Here is an 18,640-nt window from a genome sequence, read left to right as displayed (position 1 = left end):
AATAAAATTTTAAAAAAATTTTGGTAAAATTTTCCATAGAATTAAAATTTTGGGAAAAATTTTCTATAGAAATAAAATTTTGACAAAACTTTTTATAGAAATAAAATTTTGACAAAATTTTGGTAAAATTTTCCATGGAATTAAAATTTTTGCAAAATTTTCTATAGAAATAAAATTTCGACACATTTTTCTATAAAAATAAAACTTTGACAAAATTTTCAATAGAAACAAAATTTTGGTAAAATTTTCCATAGAATTAAAATTTTGGCAAAACGTTTACAAAATTTTCTATAGAAACTAAATTTTGACAACATTTTGTATAGAAATAAAATTTTGACAAAATTTTGGCAAAATTTTCCATAGAAATAAAGTTTTGACAAAATTTTCTATAGTATTAACATTTTGGCAAAATTTTCAATAGAAATAAAATTTTGACAAAATGTTCTATAGAATGAAATTTTGACAAGATTTTCTATAGAAACAAAATTTTGACAACATTTTTTATAGAAACAAAATTTTCCATAGAATTAAAAATTCGGCAAAATTTTCTATAGAAATAAAATTTTGACAAAATTTTTTATAAAAAAAAAAACTTTGACATAATTGTCTATAGAAATAAAATTTTGACAAGATTTTTTATAGAAATAAAATTTTGACAAAATTGTCTATAGAAATAAAATTTTGACAAGATTTTTTATAGAAATAAAATTTTGACAAAATTGTCTATAGAAATAAAATTTTGACAAGATTTTATATAGAAATAAAATTTGGATAAAATTATCTATAGAAATAAAATTTGGACAAAATGTTCTATAGAAATAAAATTATGACAAAATTTTCCACAGAATTAAAATTTTGGCAAAATTTTCTATAGAAACTAAATTTTGACAAAATTGTGGATAGAAATAAAATTTTGAAAAAATTTTCTATAGAAACAAAATTTTACATTTTTTATATAAATAAAATTTTGACAACATTTTTTATAGAAATAAAATTTTGACAAAATCTTGGCAAAATTTTCCATAGAAATAAAGTTTTGACAAAATTTTCTATAGAATTAAAATCTTAGCAAAATTTTCTATAGAAGTAAAATTTTGACAAAATCTTCTATAGAAATAAAATTTTGACAAATATTTCTATAGCAATAACATTTTGACAAATATTTCTATAGAAATAACATTTTGACAACATTTTCTATAGCAATAAAATTTTGACAAAATTTTCTATGGAAATAAAATTTTGACAACATTTTCTATAGCAATAACATTTTGACAAATATTTCTATAGAAATAAAATTTTGACAAAATTTTCTATAGAAATAAAATTTTGACAAAATTTTCTATAGAAATAAAATGTTGTCAAAATGAGCAGTCCCATGCTCTCATCCATATTCGGTCTATGGGTGTAGCAGTTTTTTCTTCAAGTATCTGTTTCGGGGATCCCATTCCCTCAGGACCATCTTACTGGCGTCAGAATTACCACGTAAAAATTACACTTTGGCATTCTCTTTGGAACTAGTACAATAGGTACAATTTTACATCCCTCATAAATATCTGTTGATTCTCACACTCTCTGGACTTTCTCTAAAATGCTAATTTTTGTTTATCAACATACAGAGAAAAGAGACAAATGAACAAACACATCGACATATAAAGGTAGAAGTTAGAGGTCTGGACAACGTTAATGTTATAGGTAACAATCCTGCAATTTGAAAAAAAAAACATTCGATCCAGCCGCTTGCCTTCACACGACAACACGACAAACTAATGGAGAAATATATGCATGTGTCTACAAAATTTTAATGGCCATTTATCCTTAAATCTGTTTGTAATGTTCCTCTTGTATGTCTGCTTTTATAAATTTCTACTGTACCCATACCTCCATAGTCATGGCTATACATTTATCATCTTGGGCTATATGTAAACGACCTCTAATGGAGATTGCTACAATGAAGGTGAAGCATTGCTGGCTATGGAAGTTTTCAATGTCATTAATAGTAGGTGGGTGATACTCTTCCGTTTGGACTTATGAATGGTCACCTTCATGCAGACAGAGACACTTTTTGTATTGTCCTCGCACCAATCAATACTCACAACACTTCTTGGGTAATCACTGGACATGCTGGAATTCTACTATAGTGTCGTTGATTATTTAAGGCGAATTTACTTCAGTGACAGGAATCTTCCAGGGCCATATAAAGGTTATTTCTATAGAAATAAAATTGTGGCAATGTTTTCTATAGAAATAAAATTTTGACCAAATTTTCCAAAGAAATAAAATTTTGACCAAATTTTGTAAAGAACTAAAATTTTGACGAAAGTTCCTATAGAAATAAAATTTTATCACATTTTCTATAGAAATAAAATTTTGACAAAAGTTTCTATACAAAAAAAAATTGGAAAAAGTTTCTATAGAAATAAAATTTTGGCAAAATGTTCTATAAAATAAAAATAAAATTTTGGCAAAATTTTCTATCAAATAAAAATAAAATACTGGCAAAATATGATAAAAATTTCTATAATAGAAAATTGTGACAAATTTTTTTTATATATAAATTTTGGCAAATTTTTCTATAGAAATAAAATTTTTGCAAAATTTTCTATAAAATAAAAAAAAAAACATTTTGGCAAACTTTTCTATAAAATAAAAATAAAATATTGGCAAAATGTTCTATAGGATCAAAATTTTTGCAAAATTTTCTATAGAAATAAAATTTTGGCAAAATTTTCTATAGAAATAAAATTTTTGCAAATTTTTTTATAGAAATAAAATTTTGACAAAAGTTTCTATAGAAAAAAATTGAAAAAAGTTTCTATAGAAATAAAATTTTTACAAAATTGTTTATAGAAATGAAATTTTGGCAAAATGTTCTATAAAATAAAAATAAAATTTTGGCAAAATTTTCTATAAAATAAAATATTTCTATAGAAATAACGTTTTGACAATATTTTTTATAGCAATAAAATTTTGACAAAATTTTCTATGGAAATAAAATTTTGACAACATTTTCTATAGCAATAACATTTTGACAAATATTTCTATAGAAATAAAATTTTGACAAAATTTTCTATAGAAATAAAATTTTGACAAAATTTTCTATAGAAATAAAATGTTGTCAAAATGAGCAGTCCCATGCTCTCATCCATAAATAAAAATAAAATTTTTACAAAATTGTTTATAGAAATGAAATTTTGGCAAAATGTTCTATAAAATAAAAATAAAATTTTGGCAAAATTTTCTATAAAATATTGGCAAAGTATGATAAAAATTTCTATAATATAAAATTGTGAAAAAATTTTTTTATATATTAATTTAGGCAAATTTTTCTATAGAAATAAAATTTTTGCAAAATTTTCTATAAAATAAAAATAACATTTTGTCAAACTTTTCTATAAAATAAAAATAAAATATTGGCAAAATGTTCTATAAAATAAAAATAAAATTTTGGCAAAATTTTCTATAAAATAAATATTGGCAAAATATGATAAAAATTTCTATAATATAAAACTGTGACAAAATTTTGTATAGCAATAAAATTTTAACAAAAATTTATATAGAAATAAAATTTTGGCAAAATTTTCTATAGAAATAAAATTTTTGCAAAATTTTCTGTAGAAATAACATTTAGGCAAAATGTTCTATAAAATAAATATAACATTGTGACAAACTTTTCTATAAAATAAAAATAAAATTTTGGCAAAATTTTCTATAAAAATCAAATTTTGACATAATTTTCTATAGAAATAACATTTTGGAAAAATTTTCTATAGAAATAAAATTTTTACAAAATTGTATATAGAAATAAAGTTTTGATAAAAATTTATATATTATAAAATTGTGACAAAATTTTGTATAGAAATAAAATTTTAACAAAAATTTCTATAGAAATAAAATTTTTGCAAAAATTTCTAGAAATAAAATTTTGGCAAAATGTTCTATAAAATAAAAATAAAATTTTGGCAACATTTTCTATAAAATAAAAATAAAATTTTGGTAAAATTTTCTATAGAAATAAAATTTTGGCAAAATTTTCTATAGAAATATAATTTTTGCAAAATTTTCTATAGAAATAAAATTTTTGCAAAATTTTTTATGGAAATAAAATTTTGGCAAAATGTGAGTCATTAATAGTTTTTCGTGCTGGAGTGTGCGTGAGTACGGATTTCTTTTCGTGAGTGTACGTTAATAAGATTTTAGGCCAAAGGCCCCCGTCTAGGCTCCCACAATGCCTGGTATCCACTCCCCAAGTAATCGAATTTGTTTTTAACCTAAAATGCATTAAGGGCTTAGCAAATGTTGCCATATGTTTGTTTAATTACTTATGCTGCTGAGACTCCACATGTACAGAAGACTGATAGATAACACGATTGACAGACATTCGAAGTGTGGGCGGCGGGGGGATATGTAATGACAAGGCCTAGAGTAGCATAGACCATAGAACCAAGCGTTGTATTCGGACACTTTGACACATGTGGTCATTATTTTGACAATTATACCAATTATGCAGACATACTATACATATAGTGGCACTAACACTTGGGCATAAATTAATCAAATACACTGGTCAAAAAAATGTTTGCTAATTTCTAGCAAATTCAAATATTTTAGCAATATCCCCAAAAAAAAACTTGTTTTCCAGCAAAAATAAAATTTTCCAAAAATATCAATATTTTATTAAAATTTTGATGCTTTCATTCATCATTTTTTCTTCGCAAACATTTTTCCCTTTGTATTTCCTTGTGTATTTATAAACCACAAAATTAGAAATTAGTTCTAGCATACAAAACCAGATAATGATATTAAAACAAAATTCCCCCAATTTAGTTCTATTCACACTTGTTCACACTACATCAAATCCTAGTGGGTGAGTGTAGGATATTCAGCATTGCTAAATAGTCTACAGTAGACACACACGCGCTCACACTTACACACACACATTCCCATTCTAGGTTGTTTATTAATCTCATGTTTAGTCTTGAATGAAAATGGAAATAGGGTGAAAGAAAGGTAAACAACCCACAAATGTAATGAAATCGATTTCATGATTGACACACATACATTAATAATTAGCTACAATTATACACTTACACATTGAGCATAAGACAGAGACACCGGGGAGAAGATGTGTAGTAGGACTTTTGCTGAGATGTCCAAGTCTATTTGTATACCAAATTATTAATTTTTAAATTTGGTTCGATGGTCGGACCATATGAAATTTGGTTGACTTTGGTCCATTTTCGTCAAATCGGTATTTCTTTTACCGGGTAGAAGATGTGTGGTAGGACTTTTGCTGAGATGTCCAAGTCTATATATGAAGCAGGGCTGCCATTTTGGTCCGATTGGACCAAAATTAGTCCAAAATATTATTAATTTTTAAATTTGGTTCGATGGTCGGACCATATAAAATTTGGTTGATTTTGATCCATTTTCGTCAAATCGGTATTTTTTCAAAATGTTCTATGGAAATAAATGTTTGACAAAGTTTTCTGTAGAAATAAAATTTTGACAAAAATTTCTATAGAACATAAGAACATAAAAAATGAAATTGTAACAATATTTTCTATAGAAATAAAATTTTGACAAAGTTTCCCAAAGAAATGAAATTTTGACAAAATTTTCTATAGGCGTAAAATTTGGACAAAATTTTCCATAGAAATAAGATTTTGGTTAAATTTTCTATAGAAATTAAATTTTGACAATCTGTGCTATAGAAATAAAATGTTGACAAAATTTTCTACCGAAAAAAAATTTGACAAAATTATCTACCGGCATCAAATTTTGACAAAATTTTCTATAAAAATTAAATTTTTACAAAATTCTATAAAAACTAAATTTTTACAAAATTCTATAAAAATTAATTTTTTACAAAATTCTATAGAAATAAAATTGTTAAAAAAAATTGTATAGAAATAAAATTTTGACAAAATTTTCTATGGAAATAAAATTTTGACAAAATTTTCTATAGAAATGAAATTTGGACAACATTTTCTTTGGAAATAAAATTTTGATTAAATTTTCTATAGAAAAAAAATTTATTCATATTTGTTGTTTTGATCTCAGCTTTAAAACCATTTTGTTGAATAAACTACAAGAATAGCTTAACCAACAGAGGAAAAGAATGTTTGTCAAATTTATTTTGGCAAAGCCCTATAGACTGCAAGATGTTTGAATAGACGCCATTTCGGAATTACTACATTCCTCATCAGCATCCTCTACTTGCAGCAACACTATCAACCAATTATCAGAATAAATTCAGGCAGTTCGCTAAACCCAAAGTGAACCACACTTGAACATATAGAAAAAAAAATCCTATAGAAATAAAACGTTGACAAAATATTCTATAGAAATAAAGTTTTGACGAAATTTTCAATAGAAATAAAATTTTGACTAAATTTTCTATAGAAATAAAATTTTGACTAAATTTTCTATAGAAATAAAGTTTTGACTAAATTTTCCATAGAAATAAAATCTTGGCAAAATTTTCCATAGAAACACAATTTTGACAAATATTTCTATAGAAATAAAATTTTGATAAAATTTTCTATAGAAATAAAATTTTGACAAAATTTTCTATAGAAATAAAATGTTAACAATGTTTTCTATAGAAATAAAATTTTAACAATATTTTCTATAGAAATAAAATTTTGACAAAATTTTCTATAGAAATCAAATTATGACAAAATTTTCCATAAAAATAAAATTTTGGCAAAAATTTCTTCAGAAACACAATTTTGAAAAATATTTCTATAGAAATAAAATTTTGACAAAATTTTCTATAGAAATAAAATTATGACAAAAATTTTTTTTTAAATACAATTTTGGCAAAATTTTCTTTAAAAATTACATTTTGACAAAATTTGCTATAGAAATAAAATTTTGATTAAATGAAATTTGGACAAAATTTTCTTTGGAAATAAAATTTTGATTAAATATTCTATAGAAAAAAAATTTTATTCATATTTGTTGTTTTGATCTCAGCTTTAAAACCATTTTGTTGAATAAACTACAAGAATAGCTCAACCAACAGAGGAAAAGAATGTTTGTCAAATTCATTTGGGCAAAGCCCTATAGACTGCAAGATGTTTGGGTAGACGCACGTTTCGGAATTACCACATTCCTCATCAGCATCCTCTACTTGCAGCAAAACGATCAACCAATTATCAGAATAAATTCAGGTTTAGCGAACTAAACCCAAAGTGAACCACACTTGAACCTATAGAAAAAAATTTACTATAGAAATAAAATGTTGACAAAATATTCTATAGAAATAAAGTTTTGACAAAATTTTCAATAGAAATAAAATTTTGACAAAAATTTCTAAAGAAATAATATTTTGGTTAAATTTTCTACAGAAATTTAATTTTGGCACTACAAGCAATAGAAATAAAATGTTAACAAAATTTTCTATAGGAATAAAATTCTGACAAAATTTTCTACCGAAATAAAATTTTTGACAAAATTTGCTATAGAAATAAAGTTGGCAAAATTTTCTATAGAAAAAAAAATTGGCTATCGAAATAAAATTTTGGCACAATTTTCTACCGAAAAAAAAATTGACAAAATTTTCTATAAAAATTAAATTTTTATAAAATTCTATAAAAAACTAAATTTTTACAAAATTCTATAAAAATTAAGTTTTTACAAAATTCTATAGAAATAAAATTTTCTATAGAAATAAAATTTTAAAAAATTTTCTATAGAAATAAAATTTTTTAAAAATTTTCTATAGAAATAAAATTTTGACAAAATTTTCTATATGAATAAAATTCTGACAAAATGTTCTACCGAAAAAAAATTACAAAATTTCCTACCGAAATAAAGGTTTGACAAAATTTTTTATAGAAATAAAATTTGGGCACAATTTTGTACCAAAACATATTGACAAAATTTTCTACCGATAAAAAATTGACAAAATTTTCTTTGGAAATAAAATTTTGATTAAATTTTCTATCGAAAAAAGTTTTGACAAAATTTTCTATAGACATAAAACTTTGACAAAATATTGTATAGAAATAAATTTCCTACCGAAATAAAGTTTTGACAAAATTTTCTATAGAAATAAAATTTTGGCACAATTTGGTACCAAAAAATATTGACAAAATTTTCTACCGAGAAAAATTGACAAAATTTTCTTTGGAAATAAAATTTGGATTAAATTTTCTATCGAGAAAAAGTTTTGACAACATTTTCTATAGACATAAAATTTTGACAAAATATTGTATAGAAATAAAATTTTGACAAAATTTTCTATAGAAAAAAATGTTGACAAAGTTTTCTATAGAAATAAAATTTTGACAAAATTTTCTATAGAAATAAAATTTTGACAAAATTTTCTATAGAAATAAAATTTTGACTAAATTTTCTATAGAAATAAAATTTTGACAAAATTTTCTATAGGAATAAAATTCTGACAAAATTTTCTACCAAACAAAATTTTCTACCGAAATAAAGTTTTTACAAAATTTTCTATAGAAATAAAATTTTGGGGCAATTTAGTACCAAAAAAAATATTGACAAAATTTTCTATAGAAATAAAATTTTGACAAAATTTTCTATAGAAATAAAATTTTGACAAAATTTTCTATAGACATAAAATTTTGACAAAATTTTCTATAGAAATAAAATTTTGACAAAATTTTCTATCGAAATAAAATTTTGACAAAATTTTCTATAGAAAAAAATGGAAAATTTTTCTATAGAAATGAAATTTTGACTAAATTTTCCACAGAAATAAAATTTTGACTATATTATCTATAGAAATAAAATTTTGAGGAAATTTTCTATAGAATAGAATTAAAATTTTGAATAGAAATAAAAATTTCACAAAATTTTCTATGAAAGTAAAATTTTGGAAACATTTTAACTTATAAATGATATTAATTTAATTTGGAAAAATTGTGCCCTGGTAGGAATTTCGGTCCAATTTCGGAAAGATCTTGCTCCAAAATTAAAATTCAATTCACAGATTCATTTAAAGATTTTGGTATTGACTCCGAGCCCAAGATGTGGTTTCTTTAAAATTAAGAATATTTTAAGCTTTCTAGCTTTAAATATAGGCTTAAAAATTTGAAATTGCGATGCAGATATGACCCCCGCAAAAAATGTGGAAGTTCTTTTAAAGGCACAACTTTAAAAGCATCTCCCAAAGATGTTATTTATTTTAACTACACAGGAAGTTCTTTTAGATCAAATTTTTTCTAATTTTCTTTCTTAATATTTTTAATGGGTAATTTTAATTTTTTTTATACCCACCACCATAGAATGGTGACGGGGGTATAATAAGTTTGTCATTCCATTTGTAACACATCTAAATATCGATTTCCGACTATATAAAGTATATATATTCTTGAACAATGAGAAAGTCTAAGACAATATAACAATGTCCGTCTGTCCATCTGTCTGTCTGTATGTCTGGCTGTGTATCTGTCTATTGTAATCACGCTACAGTATTCAATAATGAAGCTATCCTGCTAAAATTTGGCACAAACTCGTCCTTTGTCTGCAGGCAGGTCAAGTTCAAAGATGGGCTATATTGGTCCAGGTTTTGATATAGTCCCCATATAAACCAACCTCCCAATTTGGTGTCTTGGGTTTATAGAAATCGTAGGCATTATCCAATTTGCCTAAAATTTGAAATCTAGAGGTATTTTAGGACCACAAATAGGTATACAAAATATGGTGAGTATATAGACCAACCTCCCGATTTGTGGTCTTGGGCTTCTAGAATTCGTAGTTTTTATCCAATTTGCTTGAAATTGGAAATCTTGAGGTATTTTTGAGAACCGTAAAGAGGTGTGCCGAAAATGTTGAAAATCGGTACATGTTTTGGTATAGCCCCATATAGACCGATTTCCCGAGTTTACTTCTTGGGCTTCTAGACACTGCAATTTTTATCCGATTTACCTGAAATTGAAATTCTAGAGGTATTCAAAATCTAGAGTTATTTTGGGTTCATAAATAAGTGTGCCGAATATGGTGTGTATCGGTCCCTGATTTGGCGTAGCCTCCATATAGGTCGATCTCCCGATTTGACTTCTTGGTCTTCTACACACCGCAATTTTTGATCCGATCTACCTGAAAGTCAATATCTGAAGATATTTTGGATCTATACCTAATATGGTGTGTACCGATTCAAGTTTTGGTATTCACCTCATATAGACCGATCTCCAGATTTGACCTCTTAAGTGTGTAGGCATCCCAGAAATTCAAAATTGAGAGGTATTTTGGGTCCACACATAAGTAAGCCGAATATGGGGCGTATCGAGTGATTTTGATATACCCCCACAGAGACCGATCTCCCGATTTGACTTCGCAATTTTTATCCGATTTGCCGGAAATTCAAAAATTTAAGGGTATTATCGGTCCGTAAATAGGATCGGATCGGTCCATATTTTGGTATAAATCCCATGATCAGTGACGGTCACAGAGGTAAGAGCTTCGGAGTGGAAGTTAATCTACACTCCAAATGTAAATTGTGGTGGGGTAGTAGTGGAGTTGATCTCCCATCTGGTTACGTATAGTGGAGTTCAACTCCCATTGTTATTGGGCTAGAGGAGTAGAGCTCCCAGTGTGGATTGTGTGGTTGCTGAATTTAACTCCCAATGGGAATTTTGTGGTTGCGGAGTTGAGCTCCTACAGGGGTTTTTGTGATTGAGAAGTTGAGCTCCCAGAGAGGATTTTGTGGTTGCGGAGTTGAGCTCCCAGTGGAAATTTGTGGTTGAGGAGTTGAGCTCCAAGTGGTGATTTTATGGTTGCGGAGTTGAGCTCCCAGTGGGGATTTTGTGGTTGCGGAGTTGAACTCCCAGTGGTGATTTTATGGTTGCGGAGTTGAGCTCCCAGTGGGGATTTTGTGGTTGCGGAGTTGAACTCCCAGTGGAAATTTTGTGGCTGCGGAGTTGAACTCCCAGTGGGTATTGAGTGATTGCAGAGTTGAGCTCCCAATGGGTATTGAGTAGTTGCGGAGTTGATCTCCCAGTGTGAAATTGTTTCCAGGTTGATGATAGAAAAACCCCGGATACGTTACAATGGCGCCCGAGCAGGGACTTGAACAGGACAGTGATGGTAAAGAAAAATATCCCATACCTGGATTGAGTGGAAAACATGTCGTTGTCGGTTGGCGAAATTTAATTGTATAAAATATAAAAGTAAACTGTCAAATGGCATATTTTCTAAGACTGGTCCAAAATAACATTATCGGAAGTGGAACAAAATTGATAGAGGATGAGCTTTTCATAGAATCGGGCAGAACTCAGTGATAAGAGAGAAGTTCACAACTGTGGTATCACAATTGACTGAATAGTCTAAGTGAGCCTGAAATATTGGGCTGCTACTATGCCACTAATCTAATTTGGGAGTCACCGTGGTGCAATGGTTAGCATGGCCGCCTTGCATACACAAAGTCGTGGGTTGGATTCCTGCTTCGGCCGAACACCAAAAAGTTTTTCAGCGGTGGATTATCCCACCTCAGTAATACTGGTGACATTTCTGAGGGGTTTCAATGCTTCTCTAAGTGGTTTCACTGCAATGTAAAATGGCGTTCGGACTAGGCTATAAAGTTTAACGTGGAATCGGGCAGCACTCAGTGATAGGAGAGAAGTTCACTACTGTGGTATCACAATGGACTGAATAGTCTAAGTGAGCGTGATACAACGAGCGGATACCTAACCTAAGCTATCGTGCAAAAATTTTGCACTGAAATCTGAAAATCTTTTATTCATTCGACTTGGCCGAACTTGAGCCTTCATATAAATTTTTTTCAATCAAAATAAATCGAGTTTTCAAAATGTTCCAATGTTTACTGTTTTAGTTTTTAAACACCAAACATGTGTTAAAACCGCAAATGAACGAAATCTCAATTTTTTTGCTAGTTTGAATACTTTAGATTCTGGTGCTAGAAATCAAGATTTCATGCCTATTGTGAACGTAGTATTACTCTACAGCCGAGAATAAAATAGATCTACTTTTGCCAATTATCCATTATCTGCTGTGCATAATTTGTGTTCAATTTTTTTTTATAGCAAATACTTTGAATAAGAAATTCATTCTTCTCTGCTAGACGTAAAATTTAAAACGAATTTCCCCTAAAAGCGATAATAAGAAAAAATATGCCTAAAGCTTTGACCTATTATGGCCCCATAATAAAGTGGATTGGCAAGCTATTAATTTTAGCCTGGAGTCTTTTGGCAAAAATTACGAAAGACGGCATAATACCCTTACCCATCATATGCATAGTCAAAGTTCTCAATGAATGGCATGGTGGCATGAGGATACTTTTCATGTAAATAAGTGAAAATGTCAATGTAAGAGTGTGAGTGAGTAAACTTAATGTTATTATGCGTATATGGATGAGTTTGTGAAGAGTGTGTGTGTGTGTGAATAGCCTGAGAGCGTTTTTGGTCTCATTTCCGTTTCCATACATATGGGCATCAATGCATTGATGCCAGCAAGTGGTGGATGCTGCTGGTGTTCTACTGCTCTGCTGATCCGCTGTTGTTTGCTGTTATTTACATTTTTACACGTTTCATTACATTTCTAAATAATGAATATTGTCGTTTTGCCTTCCGGATGACAGTCGGTTAGCCTGTCGTCATTTTGGGTTATTGTGGTTTGGCGTTAATGTTTTTGTTTGTTTGGCTTTTTCTTTATCATTGTTGCTGTTGTTGTTGTTTTTTTTTTCAATAATTAATGCTATTAATTGTGTGTATGTAATTAATTTTATCCTGGCCCTGGGGAAGTGTGTGTGGGTGCGTGTAATTTCATATATGGATTTAGGTATATGCGTGCATATATTTTATGTATATAATTGGTTTTTAATAGCATTGTTTGTTTTTTTGTTTGTTTTTTGTTCAACTAAAAAACAATTATAGCTTATGTAATAAGACCAGGATTTCATTGGAAAATAAAGCATTATATGAAATCTTTTTAAAGGCTGTAGAAAATTTTCTTTCTATGTGGCTAATTAATTATTAGGGTTTAATAAATTTTATTTGAATTTATTTTTCTTAAAATTCAATTTACTTATTAACAGAAGTTTTATTTTATTTTTATTGCGTTTTACATTTAAATTGTATTTCAAATTATAATGTAGATATTTTGTAATAATTTTAGTTATCTTCATTTACAGATGCATCATCCTATCCAAATGAAACCAGCTGATAGTGAAAATAGAAATGGTAAGTGGATAGATATTAAAGTAATTTTAATACATTGAAAATCTACTTGTTATATTATAATAAATAATTACTTTTAAGGAAAGATATATAACAAAGTCATTACTATTTACCGAAGATGGTTACTATTAAGTTATCATCATAGTAAAGCTAACTTAAAAAGTCAGCCCAAAAAAAGTGGGTTACTTTTTTACAAAATATTCTATAGAAATAAAATTTTGACAAAATTTTCTATAGCAATCAAATTTTGACAACATTTTCTATAGAAATCAAATTTTGACAACATTTTCTATAGAAATAAAATTTTGACAAAATTTTCTATAGAAATAAAATTTTGACATAATTTTCTATAGAAATAAAATTTTGACAAAATTTTCTATAGAAATAAAATTTTGACAAAATTTTCTATAGAAATAAAATTTGATAAAATTTTCGAAAGAAATAAAATTTTGACAAAATTTTCTATAGAAATAAAATTTTGACAAAATTTTCAATAGAAATAATATTTTGACAAATTTTTCTATAGAAATAAATTTTGGCAAAATTTTCTATAGATATAAAATTTAGACAAAATTTTCGATAAAAATAAAATTTTGACAAGATTTTCTATAGAAATAAATTTTTGACACAATTTTCTATAGAAATGAAATTTTACAAAATTTTTTATAGAAAGAAAATTTTGGAAAAATTTTCTATAGAAATAAAATTTTGACAAAATTTTTGATAGAAATAACATTTTGACAAAATTTTCTATAGAAATAAAATTTTCACAAAATCTTCTATAGAAATAAAATTTTGGCAAAATTTTCTATAAAAATAAAATTTGCACAAAATTTGCTATAAAAATAAAATTTAGACAAAATTTTCGATAGAAATAAAATTTTGACAATATTTTCTATAGAAATAAAATTTTGACAAAATTTTGTATAACAATAAATGTTTGATAAAATTTTCTATGGAAATAAAATTTTGACAAATTTTCTAAAGAAATAAAATTTTGGCAAAATTTTCTATAGAAATAAAATTTTGGCAAAATTGTCTATAGAAATAAAATTTAGACAAAATTTTGACAAGATTTTCTAGAGAAATAAAATTTTGACAAAATTTTCTATAGAAATAATTTTTTTATAAAATTTTCTATAGAAATAAAATTTTAACAAAATTTTCCATAATAATAAAATTTTGACAAAATTTTCTATAGTAATGAAATATTGACGAAATCTTCTACAGAAATAAAATTTTGACAAAATTTTCTATAGTAATAAAATTTTGACAAAATTTTTTTGTCTATTTGACAAAATTTTCTATAGTAATAAAATTTTGACAACATTTTCTATAGAAATAACATTTTGACAAAATTTTCAATAGAAATAATATCTTGACAAAATTTTCTATAGAAATACAATGTTGACAAAATTTTCTATAGAAATAAAATTTTAACAAAATTTTCCATAATAATAAAATTTTGACAAAATTTTCTATAGTAATAAAATATTGACGAAATCTTCTACAGAAATAAAATCTTGACAAAATTTTCTATAGTAATAAAATTTTGACAAAATTTTTTTGTCTATTTGACAAAATTTTCTATAGCAATAAAATTTTGACAAAATTTTCTATAGAAATAACATTTTGACAAAATTTTCAATAGAAATAATATTTGGACAAAATTTTCTATAGAAATAAAATGTTGACAAAATTTTCTATAGAAATAAAATTTTGACAAAATGTTCTATAGAAATAAAATTTTGACAAAATTTTCTATAAAAATAAAATTTTGACAAAATTTTCTATAGAAATAAAATTTTGACAAAATTTTCTATAGAAATAAAATTTTAACAAAATTTTGACAAAATTTTGTATAGAAATAAAATTTTGACAAAGATTTTGACAATTTTTTTCTATAGAAATAAAATTTTGACAATATTTCCTATAGAAATAAAATTTTGACAACATTTTCTATAGAAATAAAATTTTGACAATATTTTCTATAGAAATAAAATTTTGACAATATTTTCTATAGCAATAAAATTTTGACAACATTTTCTATAGAAGTAAAATTTTGACAACATTTTCCATAGTAATAAAATTTTGACAAAATTTTCTATAGAAATAAAATTTTGACAAAATTTTCTATAGAAATAAAATTTTGTTTGTTATTGTTGGCTTCTCTTCAATCGTTATTGTTGTTTTTGATCTCAGCTTAAAGCCATGCATTGACTAAACTACAAGTGTAGCTTAACCAACAGAGGATACATTCAAATACATTCAAATCGATGATTTGAGTTTGGCAAAGGATAAGAGATATGCTGGCAAATTTGTTTAGGCAGTAGCCGACTATCAAACCCTTTTTCGGGAGGTTCAAGTGTAGTTCATTTTGGGTTGAGTGAATTACCCGAATTTATTCTGATAATTGGTTGATAGTTTTGCTGCAAGTAGAGGATGCTGAAGAGGAATGTGGTAATTCCGAAACAGCTGTACATCCAACCATCTTGCAGTCTACAGGGCTTTGCCCAAATAAATTTGACAAGCATACTTTTTCTCTGTTGGTTAAGCTACACTTGTAGTTTAGTCAATGCATGGCTTTAAGCTGAGATCAAAAACAACAATAACGAAATAAAATTTTGACAAAATTTTCTATAGTAAAAAAAATTTGACAAAATTTTCTATAGTAGTAAAATTTTGACAAAATTTTGTATAGCAATAAATGTTTGACAAAAATTTCTATAGAAATAAAATTTTGACAAATTTTTCTATAGAAATAAAATTTTGACAAAATTTTGTATAGTAGTAAATGTTTGACAAAATTTTCTATAGTAATAAAATTTTGACAAAATTTTTTATAGAAATAATTTTTTTATAAAATTTTCTATAGAAATAAAATTTTGACAAAATTTTCTATAGAAATAAAATTTTGACAAAATTTTTTATACAAACAAAATTTGACAAAATTTTGTATAGAAATAAAATTTTGACAAGATTTTCAATAGTAATAAAATTTTGACAAAATTTTCTATAGAAATAAAATTTTGACAAAATTTTCTATAGAAATAAAATTTTCACAAGATTTTCTATAGTAATAAAATTTTGACAAGATTTTCTATAGTTATACAATTTTGACAAAATTTTCTATAGGAATAAAATGTTGACAAAATTTTCTATAGAAATAAAATTTTGACAAAATTTTCTATAGAAATAAAATTTTGACAAAATTTTCTATAGAAGTAAAATTTTGACATGGTTGGTAGAGACTATAGAAATAAAATTCTGACAAAATTGTCTATATGTTAAGCTACACTTGTAATGTAGTCAATGCATGGCTTTAAGCTGAGATCAAAAACAACAATAACGAAATAAAATTTTGACTAAATTTTCTATAGTAATAAAATTTTGACAAAATTTTCTATAGTAGTAAAATTTTGACAAAATTTTGTATAGCAATAAATGTTTGACAAAATGTTCTATAGAAATAAAATTTTGAAAAATTTTTCGATAGAAATAAAATTTTGACAAAATTTTGTATAGCAGTAAATGTTTGACAAAATTTTCTATAGTAATTAAAATTTGACAAAATTTTTTATAGAAATAATTTTTTTATAAAATTTTCTATGGAAATAAAATTTTGACAAATTTTCTAAAAAAATAAAATTTTTTGTTTTTGTTTTTTTAATTTATAGACCTACAGCCGAGATTATGAGATAAAAAATCATAAAAATAAAATTTTGGCAAAATTTTCTATAGTAATAAAATTTTGACAAAATTTTTCTATAATAGTAAAAATTTGACAAAATTTTCTATAGAAATAAAATTTTGACAAAATTTTCTATAGAAATAAAATTTTGACAAAATTTTCTATAGAAATAAAATTTTAACAAAATTTGTTATACAAACAAAATTTGACAAAATTTTGTATAGAAATAAAATTTTGACAAGATTTTCAATAGTAATAAAATTTTGACAAAATTTTCTATAGAAATAAAATTTTGACAAAATTTTCTATAGAAATAAAATTTTCACAAGATTTTCTATAGTAATAAAATTTTGACAAGATTTTCTATAGTTATACAATTTTGACAAAATTTTCTATAGAAATAAAATTTTGACAAAATTTTCTATAGGAATAAAATTTTGACAATATTTTCTATAGAAATAAAATGTTGACAATATTTTCTATAGAAATAAAATTTTGACAAAATTTTCTATAGAAGTAAAATTTTGACATGGTTGGTAGAGACTATAGAAATAAAATTCTGACAAAATTGTCTATAGAAATAAAATTGTGACAAAATTTGCTTTAGAAATAAAATTTTCGTGTTTTTTGTCTGGTTTTTACTTCAATCATATTTGTGGTTTTGATCTCAGCTTTAAAACCAATGTGTTGACTAAACTACATGAGTAGCTTAACCAACAGAGGAAAAGAAAGTATGTCAAATTTATTTGGGCAAAGCCCTATAGACTGTAAAATGGTTTGATGGACGCACGTTTCGGAATTACCACATTCCTCATCAGCATCATTTACTTGCAGCAAAACTATCAACCAATTATCAGAATAAATTCAGGCAGTTCACTAAACCCAAAGTGAACCACACTTGAACCCTCCGAAAAAAGGTTTATGATAGCCGGCTTATGCCGGAATAAATTTATACAAACATCCCTCTTTTCCTTTGCCACCATCAAATCATCGATTTGAGTGCAGTTGGCTGGGTTTATTTTGAGCGTGCTTCCTCTTACTTCATTCGTGTTTTGTTTTTTATTTTAAAACCGGAATTACCACATTGCGCAACGTGCGTCCACCCAACCATCTTGCAGTCTATAGGGCCTTGCCCAATAAATTTGACATACATTCTTTTCCTCTGTTGGTTAAGCTACTCATGTAGTTTAGTCAACACAATGGTTTTAAAGCTGAGATCAAAACCACAAATATGAAATAAAATTTTGACAAAATTTTCTATAGAAATAAAATGTTACAAAATTTTCTATAGAAATAAAATCTTGACAAAATTTTCTATAGAAGTAAAATTTTAACAAAATTTTCTATTGTAAAAAAATTTTGACGAAATCTTCTATAGAAATAAAATTTCGACAAAATTTTGTATAGCAATAAATGTTTGACAAAATATTCTATAGTAATAAAATTTTGACAAAATTTTCTATAGTAATAAAATGTTGACACAATTTTCTATAGAAATAATATTTTGGTTAAATTTTCTATAGAAATGAAATTTTGACTAAATTTTCTATAGAAATAAAATTTTGACAAAATTTTCTATAGTAAAAAAATTTTGACGAAATCTTCTATATAAATAAAATTTTGACAAAATTTTCTATAGCAATAAATGTTTGACAAAATATTCTATAGTAATAAAATTTTGACAAAATTTTCTATAGTAATAAAATGTTGACACAATTTTCTATAGAATTAATATTTTGGTTAAATTTTCTATAGAAATGAAATTTTGACTAAATTTTCT

At 25.5% G+C, this 18,640-nt stretch overlaps 1 protein-coding gene across 4 annotated transcripts in view; it reads left to right on the top strand.

Moving 5' to 3' along the window:
- LOC142226767 (CUGBP Elav-like family member 2) overlaps positions 1-18,640 on the top strand; it is a 551,331-nt gene that overhangs the window by 136,951 nt on the left and 395,740 nt on the right. For all 4 annotated transcript variants that reach the window (XM_075296966.1, XM_075296965.1, XM_075296964.1 and 1 more), the window contains exon 4: positions 13,124-13,172. In XM_075296966.1, the coding sequence (XP_075153081.1) occupies positions 13,124-13,172 (49 nt within the window). The remainder of the gene's footprint in view (positions 1-13,123; positions 13,173-18,640) is intronic.

The sequence above is a fragment of the Haematobia irritans genome, chromosome 2, assembly GCF_050003625.1.
Source record: "Haematobia irritans isolate KBUSLIRL chromosome 2, ASM5000362v1, whole genome shotgun sequence".
Taxonomy (NCBI): domain Eukaryota; kingdom Metazoa; phylum Arthropoda; class Insecta; order Diptera; family Muscidae; genus Haematobia; species Haematobia irritans.
This window is presented reverse-complemented; position numbering and strand designations above follow the sequence as displayed.